The 22,160-nt window shown below is 45.9% G+C and overlaps 1 protein-coding gene across 1 annotated transcript; it reads right to left on the bottom strand.

Moving 5' to 3' along the window:
• Positions 1 to 2,310: 2,310 nt before the first annotated feature.
• Positions 2,311 to 4,706, bottom strand: FOXA2 (forkhead box A2; the record flags this gene model as incomplete). Its single annotated transcript, XM_080931789.1, has 2 exons — positions 2,311 to 3,615; positions 4,620 to 4,706. The coding sequence occupies 2 exons, from the start codon at positions 4,704 to 4,706 to the stop codon at positions 2,311 to 2,313; spliced, it is 1,392 nt and encodes a 463-aa protein (XP_080787915.1).
• Between the last annotated feature and the right edge of the window lie 17,454 nt (positions 4,707 to 22,160).

The raw sequence follows: 22,160 nt of genomic DNA on the forward strand, positions 1-22,160 counted from the left end.
CACACACACACACACACACACACACACACACACACACACGTACACACACACACACACACACACACACACACACACACACACACACACACACACACGACGCAAGGGAAGGCCAGGCCTTCGGAGGAGGGATAGAAAAGCACAAGGTGGCAGAAAACACTCATAGAGATGGTCAGGCTGAGGTTCTTGTGGGACATTTCAGGTTGGAATAGACATGCAAAGATGTCGAGACTCTAAGCAGCAGCCTCTTATTAGAAACACCTCTGATGCCTGCTTGGGTTTTTAACCAAGGTAACTTTTCCCCCCATTTCATAGGAATGGCCCCAAAGTCAGACTAGGGGCCGGAGGGACAGCTTTAAGGGCAGGAGATGCAGGTCTGGAGGCCCCTTTTGCAAATTCCTCTAGAGTTACTGGTTAATTTGGAGAATCTGGAGAGAGGTGGAAAAAACTGGTGACATTTTATTTTGGGTCTTTGTGTTTCCCTTGGAGGCTCATAAAATACCCATCCAGTCCGTGGGTCACAAGCATGGCTTGCCTAGCTGAGCTTCTTGAGCTCAGACAGCTTTGCCATGGCTGGCAGAAGGGTGACACTGTCCTTGAGACACTGGGATTTCATTACTTTTGGAGTCTTTGCTGAGCTGCTCTGGTATTCTTCATCACCTGCCCATCCAACAGCATAACTTCTTAGTACATTTGGAGGGAACCCCTAACTATGCCATTAAAACCAATTCCAGAACAATATTTAAAATGTTTCCCCAGATTAGGTGGCTCATCATCCCTGGCCTAGCAAGGTTTCCCAACACCTGGGTAACACCTATGAGAAGGAGTGCTGTCCAGGCACCACCTGGAGCCACAGTTCCACGGGAAGTCCAGGGGAAGGTATGCCTGAGTAGATGGGAAGAGCCAGGCACTAAAGATTGGTAAACCCAATCTAGGCCCGAGATTAAAGCACAAAACAGCCAACATGTACACTTCTCCCTTTCTCATAGCAGAGCCAGCCCTAGGGCCTCAACATCAGCGCATCTCCCAATAACTCAATAACTCAGGTGGAAAATTAACATATATGCTTTTGCTTCTGGCTTTAAAACTAACACTACTGGACTTCAGAGGGACAACAGGTCTGTAATCCTAGAACTGGGGAGGCAGAGGCTGGACCCAAACCTGGGTCTTTATAATGAGTTCCAGGCCATTCAGGACCATTTAAGGAGACCTTGTCTCCAATCTTTGCACTTTAATAAATAATAATATGAGTAAAGATACTGGGATGGTCTGCCAATAATCATGAGTTTTGTCATGTTTAGTAATATTAACTTCAAAAATTAAAAAAAAAAATGTGACCATGAACAATTTTGTTGTTTACTGATGTAGTAGCTGCATTATTTAGGGATTGTCTCCCATAAACTCTGAAAAGAATTTAAGGAGAAAAGATGAAGGAAGGTGTGGCTAGGTGGACAAACGTGGGGAGGATGCTTACAGGAAAAGTTAGTCAGCTATGATATTTAAATAAAATGTTGAGTAAGCAGCAATACTGAACCCTGGCCTCCCACAATACCCCCCACCCCACCTCTCTCTCCCATTTCCTTAGAATAACCAATAAATTCGTCTAATTGAGAGAGAGAAAGAGAGAGAGAGAGAGAGAGAGAGAGAGAGCGCACAAGCGATCCAAGGGGTAAAATCGGCAATAACACTTTAATATAGACTGTGGAACTCTGGCCACTCTAGCCAGAACACACATTTATAAGCCATAAATAAAGCACGCAGAAACCATAAATTAAATCAGACCCAAGACCTGGATTTCACCATGTCCAGAATGGGATGCATTTTTCTCCTTTCTCCTGGTCATTTACCAGACTTTTACATTATTGTTATTTTTTTTCTTTTAAACATCAGTACAACCCTCTGGTTTTCTGTTAAAACTACATGGTTTTACACCAAGTCACTCACAAAAGTTTCTTGTTTGTGTTTTTTTAGAGTCAAGACTTCTCTGCAACAACAGTAATAGAGAACAACAACAAAAATGAAGATCTGCAGGTGCCTTGAGAAGCAGTAGTCTATATAGTGGAGACCAAAGGCTCCTTTAAAACAAGTTTATACGTGTACATATATATCCATTCCCTTCCCTATTTAGAATGACAGATCACTGTGGCCCATATATTTAGGGACACAGACAGTTAGGTGAGACTGCTCCCTTGGGGGCCTGAAGAGTGGGGGCTACTTTTTCCTCAGAGCTTTCCCAAAGTCTCCACTCAGCCTCTCATTTCTCTTGTCCTTCTTCCCAGTGGCCAGAGCTAGCAGGGCCTGAAAGCCATCTTCTTAGGATGAGTTCATAATAGGCCTGGAGTACACTCCCTGGTAGTAGGAAGTGTCTGCAGCCAGGGGAGAGGCATCCAGGCCCGCTTTGTTCGTGACTGGGCCCATGGCCAAGCTGCCTGGCATGGGGGAACCATAGCCCCCAGGGTAGTGCATGACCTGTTCATAAGCCTTGAGGTCCATTTTGTGGGGCTGATGGTGGTGGTGGCTGTGGTGATGTTGCTGCTCAGAGGACATGAGGTTGTTGATAGAGAAGGGGTGGTTGAAGGCGTAATGGTGCTCAGGTTTCAGGTGGGCCTCTGGTGGCAGGCCAGGGTGGTGAGGTGGGCCCAGCAGGTGGGTTGCAGCCTGCTGTCCGGGCGAGGGTGCGGGCTCCGGAGGACTCAGCGCAGAGGCAGGTGTTCCCTTCAGCTCGCTCAGGCCACCTCGCTTGTGCTCCTGACACGGAGAAGCGCTAGAATGGGGGGACTCGGTGCCCGCTGTAGTCTCCGAGGCCGAGCCCGCGGCCTCCCCGAGCTGAGCCTGAGAGGCCTGGGTCCCAGGAGCGGTCTTCTTGCCTCCACCACTGCCCGCACCTGCGGCTTCCTTCAGCGTCAGTTGCTTCTCACACTTGAAGCGCTTCTGGCGGCGCAGGTAGCAACCGTTCTCGAACATGTTGCCCGAGTCAGGGTGCAGGGTCCAGAAGGAGCCCTTGCCAGGCTTGTCTGGCGAGCGGGGCACCTTGAGAAAGCAGTCGTTGAAGGACAGAGAGTGACGGATGGAGTTCTGCCAGCGCTGCTGGTTCTGCCGGTAGAAAGGGAAGAGGTCCATGATCCACTGATAGATCTCGCTCAGTGTTAGCATCTTGTTGGGGCTCTGCTGGATGGCCATGGTGATGAGCGAGATGTACGAGTAGGGAGGCTTGGCGTGTGTGTAGCTGCGCCGGTACGTCTTGGGGTCCCGAGCGCGGCTCAGGCCCGCCTGCCCGTACATGGGACTCATCGAGTTCATGTTGGCGTACGGGGTAAGGCCACCCATGGCCCCGGCCGCCTGTCCCCCGAGCGGGCTCAGACTCGGACTCAGGTGCGGTCCCATGCCCGCCACGCCGGCCGCCCCAGCGGAGCCACTCATGCCCGCCATGGCGCCCGCGCCCGGGGACATGCCAGCCAGCGACGGGCTCATTCCAGCGCCCACATAGGATGACATGTTCATGGAGCCCGCGCTCATGTTGCCGGAACCGCTGCCCATGGCAGCAGCAGACATGCTCATGTAAGTGTTCATGCCATTCATCCCCAAGCCAGCGTTCATGTTGCTCACGGAAGAGTAGCCCTGCGGACAGAGCCCAGGGAAGAGACAGGTTAACACCTAGGCAAAGCTCGCCCGATCCTCCCACCCACTAGTTGGACCCAGTCCCCCGCCTTCGTGCAGGCCTCTGAGGTCTCTTTCTTTCCCTGGGTCCGGGAACCAACACCAAGTCCTCTGGGCCTCAGGGCGACCCGGAAAGGTGGTCGCCCTAGTGGGCTGCCGTTCTGGGCTTGAGGCTTAGCCTCGCCCAGATTCTAGAACTTCAGTGTCCTGGACCATCAACTAGTCAGGAGCCCTAAATGTATTTCACTCTCCCTAGGGGCTCCTCAAACCAGCTGGCTAGCACATTGAGTCAGCACCAAGGCCGGAAATCTCCGTTGCTACTCCTGGTCGCCAAAACCCACTTTTGGAACGTCACCGGGGCAGTCTCAAGTGGAAATCATTTCACTGTCCCCGTTTCTGGGGCTTCGTACCTGGACCCCACTCCTTAGTCACAGGGGAGTGGAGCACAGTGCCTGCACAGAGTCCGGGAGCAGTCGGAGGCATTGCGTGGAGGAGTAAGGGAGGAACTGCCAACTCGGCTAGGAACTGTTAAGTGTCCCGGCTTCGTAGCGACAAACTTTTTTCTCTTTGTCCACTCGTCTTTGATTCTTTGCTTGCACCTCTGTCCCCAACTCCTACCCACCTTCTCTTCTCCAGCTCCCCACCCCCTCGCCAGCCGACCTCCCACCCCTCCCCAGCCGTGCGCTGCCAAACATAACTCTGTTAGGATAGTGCGTGGCTCGGCCACGAAGAGGATTTGGAGGCGCCGCAAGTCAATATTTGATCACAAAGTTAATATTATCTCAAGGCTAACAGTGTGTCGTATAAAAAAGAGACCCATTTGAGTAGAAGGAGGGCGGAAAAGGCGGCTGTCCAGGAAAGCTGGGGGGGGGGGGGGAGCGGGTACCGGTGAAGGGTGCGTGTGGAGGCTGGGGACCCGGAGATAGCTGTCACCCCACTTCTCCCTGGCGAAGGCAAGAGCTTACCTCGGGCTCCGCGTAGTAGCTGCTCCAGTCGGATGGCTCGTGCCCTTCCATCTTCACGGCTCCCAGCATACTGGAAGCCGAGTGCATGGCGGTTTAAAATTTAACAGCCACAACAAACGACCAGCAATCAGCCCCCACCCCCACCCTCTTAAAAAAAAAGTCAGCTATGGCACCGTCCCCTCCCTCCCGCCCTCTCTCGCGCTCCCCCTCTCTCCCTCTCTCAGGGCTCCACTTCCTCTCTCTCCCGCGGCCTGCCGGGGGAGGTAGCTGGGAGTGGGCGGGTAGGTGGCTGGCGGAGGAGGGGGCCGAAGAACCCTGGAGGCCGGAACCCGAGACTCGCCGTCGGGCGTGCACTCAGTCGCCGCGCTCCCGGGGCTGCCGGTGCAGGCTGAGGCTGGCAGTGCCGAGCTGCCGGGAGGCGGCGGGAAGCTAGCGGCGCGGGGGCGGGCGGGGGGAGAGCTAGAAGAGGGGGAGGAGGAGGAGGAGGAGGTGTGGACCTCGCAGCGGACAAGTGCCGCAATGACGTGAGCGGCTGGTGATATAGCGCGGTGCGCTGGCGCGGGCCTCCAATCCCCAGACCCCGGGCAGCCCATTTGAATAATCAGCTCACACTTAGGTGAGAGGAAGCCAGGGCTAGCGCTCCGCACCTGCCGCTGGGCGCCCCGAGCTAGCCCAACTCCCGCTGTCCCCTGCACTCCCAAGACTCGGACCTGCAAGCTGGCGCGCTGGCGCCCTGGTGGAGTCCCTTCCTTTGCGTCCACGGGGAGTCTTCCGTGGACCCAGAGACCTGGGATCAGGCCACCCTTGGAGAAACTCAGGTCTCCTGCGAGATCCTGCTCTCGCCCCGCCCCTCCTCCTCACCCGGAGCACCCGGTTCGTCAATCTGAAGGCGCGTACCGCCTTGGTGCCCCGCAAAGCCGAGGCGAGCCAGATTAATTTATCTCGGGTTTCCTCCCTTTCCGGTGCACATTCCCTGTCAAAACAACAAGCAGGTGACAGCCAATTTGCAAAGCGCTGTCCTATTTAGAAAAACTGTGTACACACCTTTAACTCGCTGGCCGCTGCTCCAGAGGCCCCTCCCCGTTACAGTTAAGTCCCTGGGCAGCCTCAGGAGGCCCTCAGAACTCGCGTGGTCTGGCCGCCCTGGTTGTCAGCTACCTCAGGCCTTTTTCTGGCTACCCACCTCAGTCAGCCCAGAGAGTCCCGCTTAGCTGCAGCCAATACCGGGGAGGCAGGGATTTGCCTCTGACATGAGGGCCTCGGTGTTTCAAGGTTACTTTTCAGTTAAATCCAAGGTGCCCAAAGCATTTCGTAACTAAAACAAACAGGGCAGTAGGTGGGGGTAGGGCAGGAGGAAAAAAATCAATAAAGGGCCTTATGAGATGACTTCAGGACCTGTGTTCTCTCTGCGAGATTAGGACTATTTTATAAAAATTGAAAATTCCAGTTTATCTCTTTAGCTTCTAGGTGTTAAAAATGTTGAGCATGTCTCATGCCTTTGAGGCAGAGGCAGGCGGATCTCAGAGAAGACTAGGAGGCCTAGTCTATAGGGTGAGTTTCAGGGCAGCCAGGGCGTCACAAAGAAGCCCTGTCTCCCCAAACAAAACAAACCTGAAAACAATCTAATATGTCATTTATATTGTTAGCTAGCGAGACGAAGGTAAGCCTAGATTTTGGAGTGGAGGATCTTGCAGGAGTTTTTATGTGGACAGTCTTTCTTGGGTCTGAAAATGTGACTGGGGATGGAAGGATACAGTCCCGAAGTTAGCCCTGGCTCAAATCCAGATGCTCAGAATTTCATATGGTGTTAGAAGAGTTTAGATAGAGGCGGCAGGCACTGGGGTGAGCTTTGAGCAGAGAAGCCTGAACGAGGATCAGATTGGTGGGTAAAGAAAGAGGCCTCTCGGGTCAGCATCTTTTTTGGACTGAAGATGCAGCATTGGTCAGCTGAAACGCACCTAGTATGGACAGTTTACAGATAAGGCATTAATAAGTCACCCGAAGGAGTGCAGAGCACGGACTTCCTCAAAGGCAAGGCCAGCATCTCTCCTAGGCCCCACAAGGATGTTCACAGACTTGGAAAAGAGGGGTGGACATGTTGTTTATAGATGCAGTTGTTTTTCAAAATTAAAGCAAAAAATGCATGCACCTGTTTGCTCTGCTCCATAGAGAGATATGGAGACAGCCCCCCCCCCCAGACAGAGACACACAGAAAGAGACGGAAAAGAGATGGAGACAGATCTCTCTCTCTCTCTCTCTCTCTCTCTCTCTCTCTCTCTCTCTCTCTCTCTCTCACACACACACACACACACACACAAACACAAGGACAGTTAGTTCTCTCAGGACCTAAAACTCAAGATATCGACATCGCAGATTATTCTGTCAGTCGATCTGTTCGTCTCTGTCGGTCTGTCTGTCTATTCCACCATTTCTCTCTGTTGAATGCCAGTTTGTAAGCTTGTGGGCTGCACTACTCTTTGTGCTCCTAGCTGAAATTTGACCTAGACATTATTGCACGTGTAAAGTTAGCCAGCAAGAGTTGGGAGAGTGGGTCCGTGGAGCAAAGCACGCATCCCTCGGTAGGACAGACCTGCGAATTCCTACTGCCTTCCAAGACACTGCGTGCTCAGACCTCCGGATTTCTGGGAGTGCTAAACTCGAACTTCCACAGTGACAGGGCGCCCCCTGTCGGCCGCAAGAATTTCGGGGGGGGGGTCAACCCCAGTCCAGTCTTCTCTTTGGGGCTCCTAATCGGGTGCAACTCCTGTCCCTGGGCGCCTTCTTCTGGCCCCATCACTACCCAAGTGCACCGCTTGGAGGTCCCTGAAATTGTGAACAAAACCAAACCCGCTTCTTGACTCCTAGCTCTGAGAGAGGGTAGGTTGGCGCACGATGCCACCTGGAACACTGGAATAGTGGTGTCTGCGACCATCCCAGCACCACAGGCCGCTGCCTTTCAGTGAGCAGCCGGGAGCAGAGCGAGGGGAAACATTCCGGCAGCCCGGGGTCTCTCCCCAGCCCTCACACTTTGCAGACGCTTGCTCTCATAGGCGCGTACACTGGTCCTCCCCGGAGCTGCTGCGATTTCTAAAGGTTTATTCAGAGCCCTGGCACCAGAACTTCAAGGAGGAATGCTGCAAACTGCCCCAGGTGCCTCTCTCCAGGAAAAAGTTTTCGGGAGCTCCCAGCTACACACAGATGTCTGCTCTGATCCCCGACAGTTTAAACCTCACCTGGGGCCCAGCCATACAAAACGTTCCTTTGCCTGCGCCCTCTCTTTCGTCCTTTCTTCAGCCCAGCACCGCGCGGCGAGTAAAGCCTCTTTACAAATGGCCACTGATCTCCTAGGTTTGTTTTTATTTTGGAAGTCACGCTGGCGGCAATAGGGGCCGTCTGATTTGGCCTCAAATACTGGCTATCCCTGCTGTCGCTGGGGAGAGACTGAGATCCTGTGTCCCTTAACAAAAAAGCTCCCCAGAGTTTTCTGTCAATGAAACTAGCAGAAGAGGAGATCAATAAACAGAACTCAGTTTCCTTTACTTAACGCTGTGGAATTCTCTAATTGAATCCCAAATCTCAATGCAGAATGTAGTATGTAAAAGGTCACATTTCACTTTTTGTTGGTTTGTTGTTTTTGAAATTTATTGTTTTAAAACCAGATCCTCAGGGTTTATTTACCTAGCACTTGTACACACCCTCAAATGCTCCTCCCGTGCTTATTTTTGTTTTGTTTTTTTGTTTTTGTTTTTGTTTTTGTTTTTTTGAGAGTCGAAACCCTTGTCTATGGGGAGTACTAAAAGTCAGCCACGAACACATCACCAAAGGATATTTACATGTGGGAATGAAGAAAAGAGTCTATAGGCTGCACGTAAAAACACGGGAAAGAATGTTTATAAAAGTGAGGAGGGAACATAAGCAAGACTTTAATTTTAATAAGTCATGTTGGCTCCTGTGACTAGATCTATGGGAAAGAAGGAACAGATAACCGTAAGATAAGTATGATAGCAAGAACACTGACTGGATCGAATGTGTGTGTCTTGTGTGCGCATGGCTTTGGCTTCATTTTCTTCCATCAAAACAAAATTGGGTTTGGTTTGGATGGTAGAACTATGTCTTCAATGTACATTTTTCTGCATTAGAGTGACACTCAAAAGAGTATATTGTTTATGTTGCATTCTCTTTTATTATGTGATAGTGAAATACACAGTAAGGTTATCAACTCTCATGTTGAGGACATCTTAGAAAAATAATTTGTGTAGATAGTCACCCACATCTCATTCTGGAACAATGAAAAAAAAAGCCATCATTCGAACTGATTCAGATTTTGCTTAAAACTGGGTTTTTTTTTTCTCACTGGTGTCAGCAGATGGACTCTGCCCTTCTGAGAGAGGAAATGCAGAGCTATGGACAGGGGGCATTCCCAGCACGGTTCTGAATGCTGCAGTGTGGTTTAGGTTCAGCTCAATTCAGCACACAGACATCCCCCTACCCCCACCCTCCACCCCCCATTCCATTTTAATGCAGTGTAGATCTTGTTTGGAAGCTTGAGTTTTGGTTATGAAGGTTTGTCATTTATAGGCTGTCTCAGCAATTGAGAAAAGCAATTGCAGACTCAGTTCTCTTCTGTTTTGCTCACTACAGACAGCTAGTGTTCTGTCCACTTGGGTGGGGAAGTTGAGGGATATGATTAACATCTGGCCCGCTATTCTTGCACTTTTAGCATGTTTCTGGTATGTGAAGCCCTAATAATAGCTAAATGAAATAATTGGAAGAGATGAAAGTAAAAAATGACAACTCTTAGTGACAATAATAACAGAACTGTGAGGGAGAAAGTCTCTGCTGAGGGGTGCTTAAGGTAGACACACCTCCACCTGTGACCCTGGAAGCTTCTCTGTCATTTGCATGGTGATTTTGAGAGAAATAATTGATAGTCCTGCCAAAAAAAAAAAAAAAGAAAAAAAAAAAAAAAAAAAAAAAGGTGAACTTCATGAAAGTTAGCAGTCTAGAGAAGCCACTCAGACTCAGACCATTTCTTTTCTCTGTGCTACTTGGGTAGCAGCTTTAGAGGAATTCCACTGGATCTGTAAAACTACCGATCACCTATGGGGTAAGCAGATGTCCCCCCAATAAATGACAAGCATAAGGTATTGAGCAGTGGGCAGACCTGGCACAGGGCAGCAAAGCCTGGGGTTCAAATATGAGGCTTGGGAAGTGTTCTTAGCATCTTTGTTTCCATTTCAAAGTCATCTAGGACCTTGATATAAACACAGAATAGCTGCACATGATTTGTTTCAAAATCAACAGTGACAATGGAGGGGAAATTACACATTCTTACCCATTTGGCAAATACTGAATGAGCTCTTACTCTCTCTCAGTGGTGCTTACACAGGGAATGCCACCTGTTCACAGAGACCAAAATCCACAGATTCCTTTGTTTTCTCCCCTTCTCTCTTCCACCAGAAGTTCCAACCCCTTATTATTTTCAGATGTCTTTCTAACAATGATCCCAGAACTTTCAAGCAGGAAAACCCACATTCCTCCATTCAAAACTAGTCCTTCAATGGGCAAAAAAATTAGATTAAAATCCAAGGAGATGGGTTCTATCCATGAACAAAATCAGTAGGACCAGCAGGAAGAACAGAAGCTCAGTGTTCCTGGATAGAACACAATGGCAAATCAGAGTTCACACCAATTGACTGTACAAAGAGCATTGTCATCTCCAATTCTGTCCCCTCCCCATATATGGCATTCCACAGAATGGATGCTACATTACTAACTACTGATCGTTTTTTAGGGTGTTGGGTTTTTTCGGGGGAGGTGGTTGTTTGTTCTTTCGAGTTTTTGTTATTGTTTGGTTATTTCGTTATGGTAGTCAAGGATTGTACTCAGAACCATGTTAGATATTCTACCATCTACCATGAGTATATGTACTATCAAATGCTGGCTTTTATTTTTTATTTTTCCTTCTCTCAAGACAGAATCTCTTATCTTTGGCTGTCCTGAAACTCACTCAAGTCTGGTCTTGAACTCAGAGATCTGCCTGCCTCTGCCTCTCAAGTGCTGGGATTAAAGGTGAAGATGAAACTACACCTATATGTTTATCTGCTATGCATGTGTGAGTGTAGGGGCTTAGATCCAGCCCAAGTATATTCTTTGGTGGTTTAGTCTTTGGCTACAGTGTGAGAGGATGTGCCTAGACCTGTAGTGGCTTGATTTGCCAGAGTGGGTTGGTACCTAGTGGGGCTTTCCCCTTTTCAGAGGAGAAGGGGAGGTAGGATGGGGGGCTGTGATCTAGTAGTAAAGTGAATAAGCAAATTAAGGAAAACCAGATTTGTGATACATATATCTGTATTAGCTGTTTCAGTTGGACTTGTCAAAATAATTCCAACCTTCTCCTGAAAGCTTCTCCCGGGTGGCACTACCCCACTGACACTGAGCTAATTAACCGGGGTTGGGACACACAAACTCCTTAACCTTTTATGTGCACGGGAATCCCCTGGAGATCTGTTAAAATGCAGATTTTGTTTCAGCAGGTAGATTTTGCATTCCTCCCAGATGGGCAGAGCTGTGGGTCCGCTGGCCACAGGTGGTCTCAGCTCTATGGGACCATTTAACTCTCTATTCCAGCAGTTAGTCCTGAGCAGGCGCTGGGATGTCACACTAAAATGAGAACTGGAGGCTCCTCTTCAATTTCTGCCAGGTCTCTTGTACCTGTCATTCTGCCCTTAAAGGAGTCTCCCTTTAGACCGGGTTCTGCAGGCCACCATGTGACCGGGAACTGTGGAGATAGCCCCTAGGTATCCAGGCCCCTGCAGCAAGTGTTGCAAAGCAAAGCTCCCCCACGGTGCATTGTTAACTCGCCCACATCCCACTACCACCTGGGCGTGTTTCCCGGAGATAGGGACCTCCCTGGCTGACCGGAGAGGACTGGGGATCTACGGCAATTATCAGTTTACAACCCTGGTAGGTCATTTCCAAGTATGGGGAAACAGCAAGAGCAATGCCTCAGTAGAGAGAGACCCCTTTACCATTGCTCTGTAAGAAAGATGCCCAAGGAATCCAGGTGGGCCCTGGGTGGCGGTCTGAGCCTAAGCCCAGGTCAAAAGCTCTAATCCTCATCCTAATATACATTTAAGAACCAAAATACAAGGATCAAAAGGATGAGAAAGTGATCAGACAAAGGCTGTTTATTGAGTTTTCAAGGAAGTTTGCCTCTTTACCCTGGAAGAATCCCAGGCCTCTTTTGAAGGCCACTAAGACTATGAATACTCTTCCATAAAATGCGTCACAGTATTGAGCACACACTGATTGCTAATGTGTGAGAAAGGAGCTGAGAGCCACATCGACTGAATTCCCATTGACCTTGGCACACCATCCAATATTTTCTAACACATACAACAAGAGAGAAGAGTTTATGAACTAAAACTGAAGTCTTGGAGGTAAAAAAAAAAAATGGAAGGGGTCAGTCTGTTGTTGACTTTAATCCAGCTACAACATGCTTTCCCTGGTAGTGGTAAAGCCATCTTTCTATTGTGAAAATTTGAGTGAAGCATTCCTTCTGGAAAGAGTTCCTTTCCTGTCAGAACCCCCATAAGGGAAGTAAAACACCTTTCTGTGGTCAGATTCTTACTTATATATAATGTCATAAATAGGGAATTAATGCAAGTTAAGGAGGAGTTTAGAGCAGTAACTTCACTTGTATGGCTGGATTGGGGTTTAATAAAGCTGGGAAATCTACTTTTCAGACATTTAGAGGTTGAACTTGGCAGGAAGTGTAAACTTATTTATGGGTAGCCTTTAACTTATGTATGGGTAGCCTTTTTCATGTCCAATTATTAAATCACCCAGAAGGTCATTTCTCTTGGTCTAGGAGGCCTGACTGGTCACACAGATGTTAGATGGGAAGAGGGATGCAAGTCCTGGGTCATGTTCATCAGAGGAAGTTCTGTGATTAGGTTCTATGCTTTCAAAATCTCCAAGGTTTAGCTATACCTTTTAAATGAGAAGCATGCATTCATCCTTGCAAATCTCCAACAAGGTGCTAAATGGGTGCTTGTTGTGGAGGACCCCTGGCTGGCCTGTGGGAGCCTAAGACTGGATACATTCCTCAGGCCTCATAGTCAGACCAACAGGACTTTATAGATACTTCTCTGTGATCTTTGATTCCTTCCTCTCCTTTGCACGTTGAATTTGGAAATATAGCATCCCTTTATCATTTTTCATTCCTATATTTCTCCTCAAATGCTAGGACTTTTTTTGGAAGCGGTATTGTCATATACTGTTTTAAAGAATGATATAAATGTCTACAAAATCTGAGGAAGATCAGTATTTTATTTTATATTATTTCAAAAATTATATGCTAGATACCATATAATTATACATAATAAATACATCATATCATATAATATAAACTACAAATTATTACATATAATAATATTTAATATATGTCTATAGTACGTTATTTATGATAACTATTATATTTAATGTATTATTTACTTATTATTTTTGTTGTTACTTATTTTATATTTGGTGCTATGGATGGAACCCCTAGGCTTGTGCATCCCAGACAAGTTCTGTGCTGCTAAGCTCTGCTTCCATAACCATTTTGTAATGAAGTGTTACATAGTCACAGAAAATGATTAATTTGATCTTAAGAATAACAAACTTGACTCTGTCACTACATAGCAAAATTCTGAAGTTTACATGCCAAAGTTTCAACCCTGACAGGCCCAGAAGTTTAGACTTGGGAAGAACCGGAGGGAGCTCTAACAATTTATTTTATGCCTAGCCACCTTTTTTTAAAAATTATTTATTTATTTTATGTGAGTACACTGTAGCTGTCTTCAGATACAACAGAATAGGGCACAGATCTCATTACAGATGGTTGTGAGCCACCATGTGGTTGCTGGGATTTAAACTCAGGACTTTTGGAAGAGCAGTCAGTGCTCTTAACCACGGAGCCATCTCTCCAGCCCTACCTTTTTTTTTTTGCTTGCATCTCATCTTTTTGTAAACAGAATCAGAGAGACATGCCCTTTATTAGCTACTATTTGGCACATATGTATTTCTGGCCTTCATTAATCAAAACCTACCCTGAAGAGTCTTCAGTGAAAATGAGCAATTCTTTCTCTGGAGAAACATAGTTTCTATTTTTAGGAAGAGAAATCAGATCAGAAGCATACTTTAAGAAGGGAAAGATGATCAGGAGTTAGTAAATCTGACCCACTTTTAGAAAGGAAAAGTGGATGGCTGGGACGGCTTAAAGAATCAGGAGCCTTGGCTCTAACTCTTTGTGGTCCTCAGAAAGGGAAGTGATTGAAGCACAGGTTCTATGTGATTTCAGTTAATTAATATTTATGACTACAGAAGAAAATTAAATATGGCAAACAGTATAATTTTAAACAGCCTGTGATCATGGACAGCGGGGCTCACAACACATCCAGGCCGGAGTGTGGGGTCTGGGGCCTCTCCATCTCCCCATTTCATGTTGCATGGTGGGTGAGCCCTGCAGCAACAACAGTTTTATTTTGACAGTGCAGAGAGATAACAGACAAGGCATGACCACAGTGTTAGCTTTGGAGACATCTGTATGGCTCAGCTGAGTGTTTCTGACTAGAACACGTGTCTGCATATATTCATTCCTTGGAACAGAGAGTTGGTGAAGTAATGTGCTTTCCCAAGATGAGGCACACAGGTATAAAGTTGGTTCTGTGTGCTAGTGGAATACATCTATCCTGGAATGCATCCAGGACAGATGCATATGACTGTGATATGCAAATGTGCTTTACTTGTGTGCACTAGTTTTTGCTGGATAGAATCAGCTTACAACAAATTCTAGACCAGTGCTTTTCAAACTTCTGTTGATTAAATTTCTCTTGATGATCTATGTTTCGTGTTGTTTCATTGGACTTAGTAAACATAAGGGAAAGAGGAATGGAATGAATGTTTCTATTCGTCTTGTGGCAAAGATATGTAGTCTTAAATAAATCTATTTTTGTTATTAATGTATATTTGCATCAGAATTTGAGATCAATTTGTTATTGGGGTTGTGATTCCTAAAGCCTAAGAAACTTCATACACTAAGAGGTCCATTGGCTCTTCTGGCAAAGAAGCTTCGGGTTTCTCATTTATAAGACAAATAATGGTAGATGTCATTGGTGCTGGTAAAGCTGGAATGAAGATAAGGCTCAGAACACATCTTAGCCCATTGTCTGACATACTGAGAACTCAATAAGGACATGCTTTCTTTCCCATGCAAGATCTCTACATGTGTCATGAAGCTAAAATACACTATATTCTATAATACTTCTGTGTTAGTCAGGGTTCTCTAGAGTCACAGAAGGCATGGGGAGTCTCTGTATAGTAAGGGAATTTGTTGGTGACTTACAGTCTGTAGTCCAACTTCCTAACAATGGTCAGCAGCAGCTGTGAATGGAAGTCCAAGGATCTAGCAGTTGCTCAGTCCCACAAGGCCAGCATGCGAAGAGAGAGAGCCTTCCTTCTTCCAATATCCTTATGAAGGTCTCCAACAGAAGGTACATCTCAGATTAAAGATGTGTACAATCATGCTTGGATCTGGGTCTTGCTTGAGCTCAGAGATCTCCTTGTTTTAGTGTCCTGGGATTCATAGCCACTATGTCTCAAGATCTCCATACCAAGATTCAGATCAGAAACTTGTATCTTCCAACTTCAAGATCTAGATCACAGGTGACCTTTCCAATTCTTGATTGTGGTTCATTCCAGATATGGTCAAGTTGACAACCAGGAATAGCCATTACACCATCTTTTTTTTTTTTTTTTTTTTTGGATGTATTTTATTTACATTTCAAATGTTATCCCCTTTCCTAGTTTCATTTGAAGGTACATCTATCCATGTCACATAGTAATTCAGGCCACATTAAACTCTTGTGAAATAGCCATGCACCTAACAAAGTCAAGATTCATGAGTACCACAATATATTCAAAGAAGTTACTGAGCTGGGAGTGGACCTGAAAGAAAGGTCCACTATAACCACCATATGATGGCAGATCACAGTAACAAGGTCATGTGTTTCAGATAGCAGCTAGAGATTACCAACCTTAGGCTGGGAGAATTAGGTACCTCTTGCCTGAGGGCTGGTAAGAAAATTAGCCTCTAAAGAAAGGAAAAAAGTTTTCCAGTCTGAAAGGGAAGGACTAGGGGCCCCTCATGTGGAGGAAAATATCTGTTCAAAGGCAAGGGAAGCAACTCAGTTCTTGGTGCTGAAGAAAGAGCTTTCTCAGAATGCTGACCAACTTGTAGGAAACTAGAGGGACAGTCAGAGAAGCCTGCGCCTAGAGGCTTTGGTTCTTCTTAGATGCTGAAATTAATAGCAGAGGAGATAGTCCAGGACAGATTTGGAAACACTCTTCTTTAGCAGGGTTGGGGAAAGGGAAGATGGATTCCAAGTTAGACAGAAGGTGAGTCACTGCCTGGGGACATGGAGGAACTATACAAGCAACCCTTCCATGAGAATTATAGACCACAAGCTACCCTCAACTGTTAGCCCCTCAGGGATCACCTCAGCTCCAGAGGTGAAGTCCTGGATCTTCCTGGGTGACTCACATCCAATTTCAAATACTGAGCTTATATAGAGGTTTGACCACCTCAACCCAGCTCAGAAAATGACATAAATACACTTTATCTTAAACTCTAACTTAGAGGTCCTTGTAGGACAATACTAATTCAAATAGAGAGGTGTTTCTGGATGGAACACTCTCTCAGGCTTCCACTAGGCACAAATAGAGACAGTCTGGTTCTAAGTGAAGTTGACTTCTGTGGTTGGTTAGACCTCTAACTGTCTCTGCTGACAATTCTAAACCAGCAGAGACAGGAAAACATAAAGAAATGAAAATGTGAAGCTGGGAGTCAAAGGTACATATTAGTCTTGGCTTCTCTAGAAGTACATCGTCCCATAAGAACTCATTCGAATGTAAGCAGGGTTTTTGGCTCAAGAAAGTCTAGTCTGGAAGTAAGCACATGAGGTAGGCTGTAGGAAGAAAGGGCCCAGCACCAAGCAGGAGATCATTATGGGCAGCTGAGGCTACATTATGCTAGGGACTCGGGTTACAGAGGTCAGTGGAGTTGCCCCATGGAAGGAGTATGAGTCAGGGTATATGGGCTCCTGTGGTCATTGACAGCTGGTGCTGAGGGTCTTAATTTCCTAGTTCTTTCTAGTGCTGAGTGAGTAGGATAAAGACCATGATCAGACAATATTCTTGACCACAGAAAGTATGGGGGTCCTCAATCCTCTTCCCAAAGTATCTCCATTTCCTTATGGAAAGGACTTAGAAAGATCTTCTAAGCCTGGGTTTCTTAATCACAAGTATAATATCTGTCTTTCAGTTGCAAGGTTTAAAAGTGGCTTTGTTTTGATTTTTGTATATCTTTAAGGATGGCTAGTGTGCTGGAGAGAGACAAACAGGCATACAATGATACTAATATCATCAGGGGCACTGGGTCTCAGAATTGTACTCTTTAAGTGTGTGGAGGCCTTTGACACCTTCCAACTCCTTTAAGATGGAACCAAATTTCCACACTGGAAATTTTAAATTGATGGTTCATGAGTCACCCACAGCAACCAAAAATTATCTTACTAATTGCCTCTAGGTATATTAAAGCAAGTTTTCCAGAAAGTTTTGTAACCCAGAAATTATTTTCCTCAAATTTGAGCTGTGTTGATGGTGAGGCCAGTGCCCACTGGAATGTCACCAGCAAGAAACAGAACAGGGAGCACCACTTGTCCTTCGAGATGCTGCTAAGCAATGAATTTCTTCATCAACTAAGGTCAGAAAAGCCTTCCCCAAGCAAAAACCTTTCAGAATTATACATTTCCAATGCTCAGTTTGAACCATGGTGAACTTTGTTCCTATGGAGAAGGCAAGGCACCTCACCTTGCTTCTCGATTTTTGGTGGTGTGATTGGTCTGATGTGAATGAGAACTAAAGATAAATCCTCCATAGAAATCCTGGATCTGCTTCCCAAACACTGAAAGCCAGAAAGGACAATAGCCTGAGAGAGTGGCTGGAAACAGACCACAGAGAAAGCAGTCACAATTCTGACCTAAGCACAGTTGTGCAAAATACCAAGACTGACAGTACTCACCCGTGTGTGACCAGGAACACCCCATTTCCAGGGCCATTTCCACAAAGCTCTGATGGAATTTCTCTTTTCCTTGCAAAAATTCTCACTTCCCAGTCTCTGATTTACTTTTTACCCTAAGCCTTTGATTAGATCCCCATGAGGCTAATGAGACCTTAAGTCAGTCAGAAGACCTTTCAGAATGTTCTTTCTCTCTACCTCCCTCATTTCCTCCCTCTCCCTCTCCCCTCTCATACTACTATTTTATCAACCTTTCCTATAAGTGAGTTTTATGTCTTAGACATTAATCACTGTAACTTAAAACTCTGACACTGGAAGGCTGCTTCCTTAAGTTCATTGAGAACAGTTGGGTAAGTAGAGTCTTAACTTTGTCCTCTAGTTGAAACACACACACATACACACATGCACGCATGCCAGGTTTTATGCGTTCTGATCAGAGCATAAAAAGAATGGCTTGAGCTTTGATTCCTAGCCTACTCCATTCTGAGTCCAGCAACACTGAAGAGATTTTCGTGTTTAAAACCACATTCAGAACAACTCACATAATGAAATATCTGGGGGCCCAAACAGAGAAATTGCTATCCATTCTGAGGGCTGAGGTCTGTTCATGGCCTGTTTGTTTTCTCCAGTAGCACTGATTGGACTCCAGTGCCCAGCAACACCCAATCAAAAGACATCAAAGCGAGGTTACCATTTTGGCTGGATTTGGGAGTTGAGACAGGGATAAATAACTGCTTGAATCTTAGACTAAAAGGTAGGCAGGTGGGCATGTGCAGGTGCTAATGGGTAGATGATAAGGTTGGTGTCTCCCCTTAAGCAACTGGTCAGGAGTCATCTTTGTTTCTAAGGTTGAAAAAAAAGAACTTCCAATTTTATGTAAATCATTGATTGCACGGGTCTGTGTTAGTTCCCTTGAGGAAAAAAATGTGCTGGAAAAGGGATTGGGAATGGAACCTCTCACTGCCAGCACCATGCAAAATTTACTGTAAAATGTTCTGTGGTCTGTATTGTACTTACAGTGCATCTGGACACCCGAGAGCTGTAGCTTAGCTTATTTAAAACTTTACGAGAAAAGGTCAAGGCGCAGCAGTACTCAGGGTTGAAATCACTGTGAGCAGGACCTGGCTGGAGAAACTCGGCTTTTCTTTAAGTTAGTCATGTTCATCCACACCGTTCCCCGGAATCTGTGTCAACATGGTGGGCTGGACCCTCTCTGCTAGGCAATACCTTTGATGTCTGGAGAGCTTTGCCTTTCTGTCCCCAAAGGTCCTTCACCAGCTCTTTGTCAGACATTCCTTCCTTTAGGACTCTGTCAGTAAATGCCCCTTCCTGAGGTTTATCGTGTAGCCTAACAGGTGGTTTAAACCAAAGGTGTTTGTGGTTAAAGATAACAATTGGTGAGTGATTGATAACATACAAGTCTTGTGCAGGTACCACTGCTGGTCTGCACTGGATAATCCAGCCACAATTTTAGAATCGATGGGGGACGTACTCTCCAGGCCATGCCTGTTCCTAGGGAATTATTGGCACTTGCTAGATGCTGGGAGGAGATTCATTTTGTGTTGTTGTTGCTTATTTGTTTTTCTTCCAGACAGGGTCTCACTATGTAGCTTTGCCTGTCCTAGAACGCACTATGCAGACCAGGGTGGCCTTGAACTCACAAAGATCCAATTGTTTTTGCCTCACAAGGGCTGTAATTAAATGTGTGCCACCGTGTCCAGCCTCTTCCTTTTTTTTCTTTTCCCATCACTTAATTAATTTATTTACTTTATATACCCATCACTGCCTCCCCTGTTTTCTGTTCCTCCTCACCCAGTCTCTCCCTCCATCCCGTCCCCTTTTCCTCTGACCCGGTGAATGGCTCTCTGGATACCCTTATACCCTGGCACCAAATCTCAGCAGGGCTAGGCACATCCTCTCCCACTGAAGCCAGATAAGACATCCAGGTTAGGGGAACAGGATGCACAGACAGGCAACAACTTTAAAGATAGCCCCTGCTCCAGTTATTGGAGGACCCACATAAAGACCAAGCTGCACATCTGCTACATATGGGGGAGGGGCTAGATCCAGCCTGTGTATTCTCTTTGGTTGGTGGTTCAGTCTCTGAGGGGCCCCAAAGGTTCTGGTTAGTTGACTCTGTTGGTCTTCCTGTGGCCTACAAGCCTTTGCTCAGCTCTTCTATAAGACCAAAGCTCTATTCAAAGTTTGACTGTGGGTCTCTGCATCTGTTTCAGGCAGCTGCTTTCACACAATACATTTATTTTAAAATTTATACTGTTATTTGTGTATATGTATGATGGATGTGTGGATGTGTGCATGCCACAGTCCACGTGTGGAGCCCAGAGAACAACGATGTGAAGTCTGCAGTTCTCTTTTACCTTTATGGTGCTTTGAAGCTAAAACTCAGGTCATTAGGTTTGTGTGACAAATGTTTTACCAGCTGGACCATCTTGAATGTCCCTTCACAGGATTTAGAAGAGTTCCAATTTATACCACATGCTATATGGTACCTAAGAAGCTTTCTTGGGAGAAGTTAGGAAAAGATGTTTTCCTGGGGGGCTTCACATCCTCCAGCCCACTCCAGAGAAAAGCAATCAGGGGTAGATTTATGTTGAGGATAGTTAATGCTTCCTCAAGTGAAATTAGATGCATAAACTACTTGCTTCTTTTTGTTTTTTATTTTTATTTATTTATTTTTTAATTTTTATTGGATCCTCTCAGGGCTTTGTGTTTAGAAAGACATTCCTTAACCAGGAACAAATGTTTATTATTGAGGATATTAGATCAGTGCCTTCTTTGGCTTACATATATCATCCTCTTTTCCACTATGAGCATAAACCCATGAGGAAAAGATTAGGAGTTGTCCCAGATCAGTTATTTAGTATTCATGAAACTGTTTAAAAAATTGTAGCTCAGTATTACTGGTGGTAGATCTTTTATGATCAGCTTCTGAGAGATGCCAGTCTGTTAGTCAAGGGAGCAACACAAAAGTAAAAACAAAAACAAATAGACACTGACTTTTTTAAAAGACTTAAACTTATCCATTTTTTTTTCTTAGACAGGACCTACCTGTATGTCCCAGGCTAGACTCAAATTTGCTATGGCTCGAAGATGATGCTGAATTTATGATCTTTATGCCCCTAGCTTCAGAGGGTTAGTAGTATAGGCATATGCTAGGACTCTTGGTTTTATGTAGTGTTGGGACTCAAACCTAAGGCTTCATGCATGTTATGTAAGCATTCTGCCACTGAGCTATCACTCCAGCCCTCTAAGTCTTTATTGAATTCACTGTAAGAAAATACATTTGAAAGCCAGGAATTGGAGTAAGAATAAAAGGAACTTCACATTCTTGGGTCTTCTTTATTATGTTAATAATGAGGACTGACAGACAGAGACCTCAAAAGTTACCACAAGACAAGCCATGGCAATTGTATCACTGGATATCACCTAAACTCACTGCCCAGCAAGCAAGAAGTAGATGGGGAAAGTTCATTTATCTTTCTTCTTCTCTTATTCCTCCTCCTTTTTCAAGACAGGGTTTCTCTGTGTAGCCAGGGCTATCCTAGAAGTCCTCAAATTCCCAGAGGCCTCAAGCTGCCTCTGTCTCTGTCTCTGGAGTGTTGGGATTAAAGGTGAATGCCACCACTGCCTGGCTAGTTAGCTGATTCTTGATGAAACAGACAGAGGGAGAAGAGAAAAGTGACCAGTGGGGCCCTGGCTTTTCTCCCATCGGATGAAATCTCTATTGGGGTATATGTGGAAACATCTAGATGCTGTCTGATAACCTGAAGATACCTGGGTGCAGCTCCTTCCTTTCTCCAAAATGCCTAACAAGGCCTCTTGGCTGAGAACAGGAAGGACAGGTTTTTTTTATTCATTCCTTTTTTTAAATTTAAGTCATTGAGAACAAAGTCTTGCCTGTGTATCCAGGAAGGCCTTGAATTTTGTATCTTCCTGCCTCCAAAACCTGAATGGTGGGACATAATCTATTGTGCCACAAAGCCAAGCAGAAATTTAGTTATTCGTAAGGTCTTGACTCCTGCTTTATTTTGTGTTCTCTTCCTCTCCTTCTTCTACCCTTGCCTTAAGTAGGTTTTCAGGGACAGGGGTGAAGGAACCTGTGGGGCAAAGGGATATTTGGTGGTAACCCCATGTCATGTGGTTGAGCCTGATGATGAAGGCAAGCCAAGTGTGTGAATATCTTGAGTCCTGATCCACAAACACTTGGTCTAAAAACACTTAGGAAGGGTAATAAACACAGTGGTCCAAAGACCCTAACAAGGCCAGTGCCAAGCAGTGGTATGTGGGGATGGTGTCTGTGCCCATGGAGAGAAGAAAGCCCCTGACCTGGAGTTAGCAGAAATTCAGGCATACCTGTAAGCGGACAGGGCCTCTCTTCACTTACCACTTGTTTAAGCCTG

Source organism: Micromys minutus, assembly GCF_963924665.1.
Source record: "Micromys minutus genome assembly, chromosome: 17".
NCBI lineage: Eukaryota > Metazoa > Chordata > Mammalia > Rodentia > Muridae > Micromys > Micromys minutus.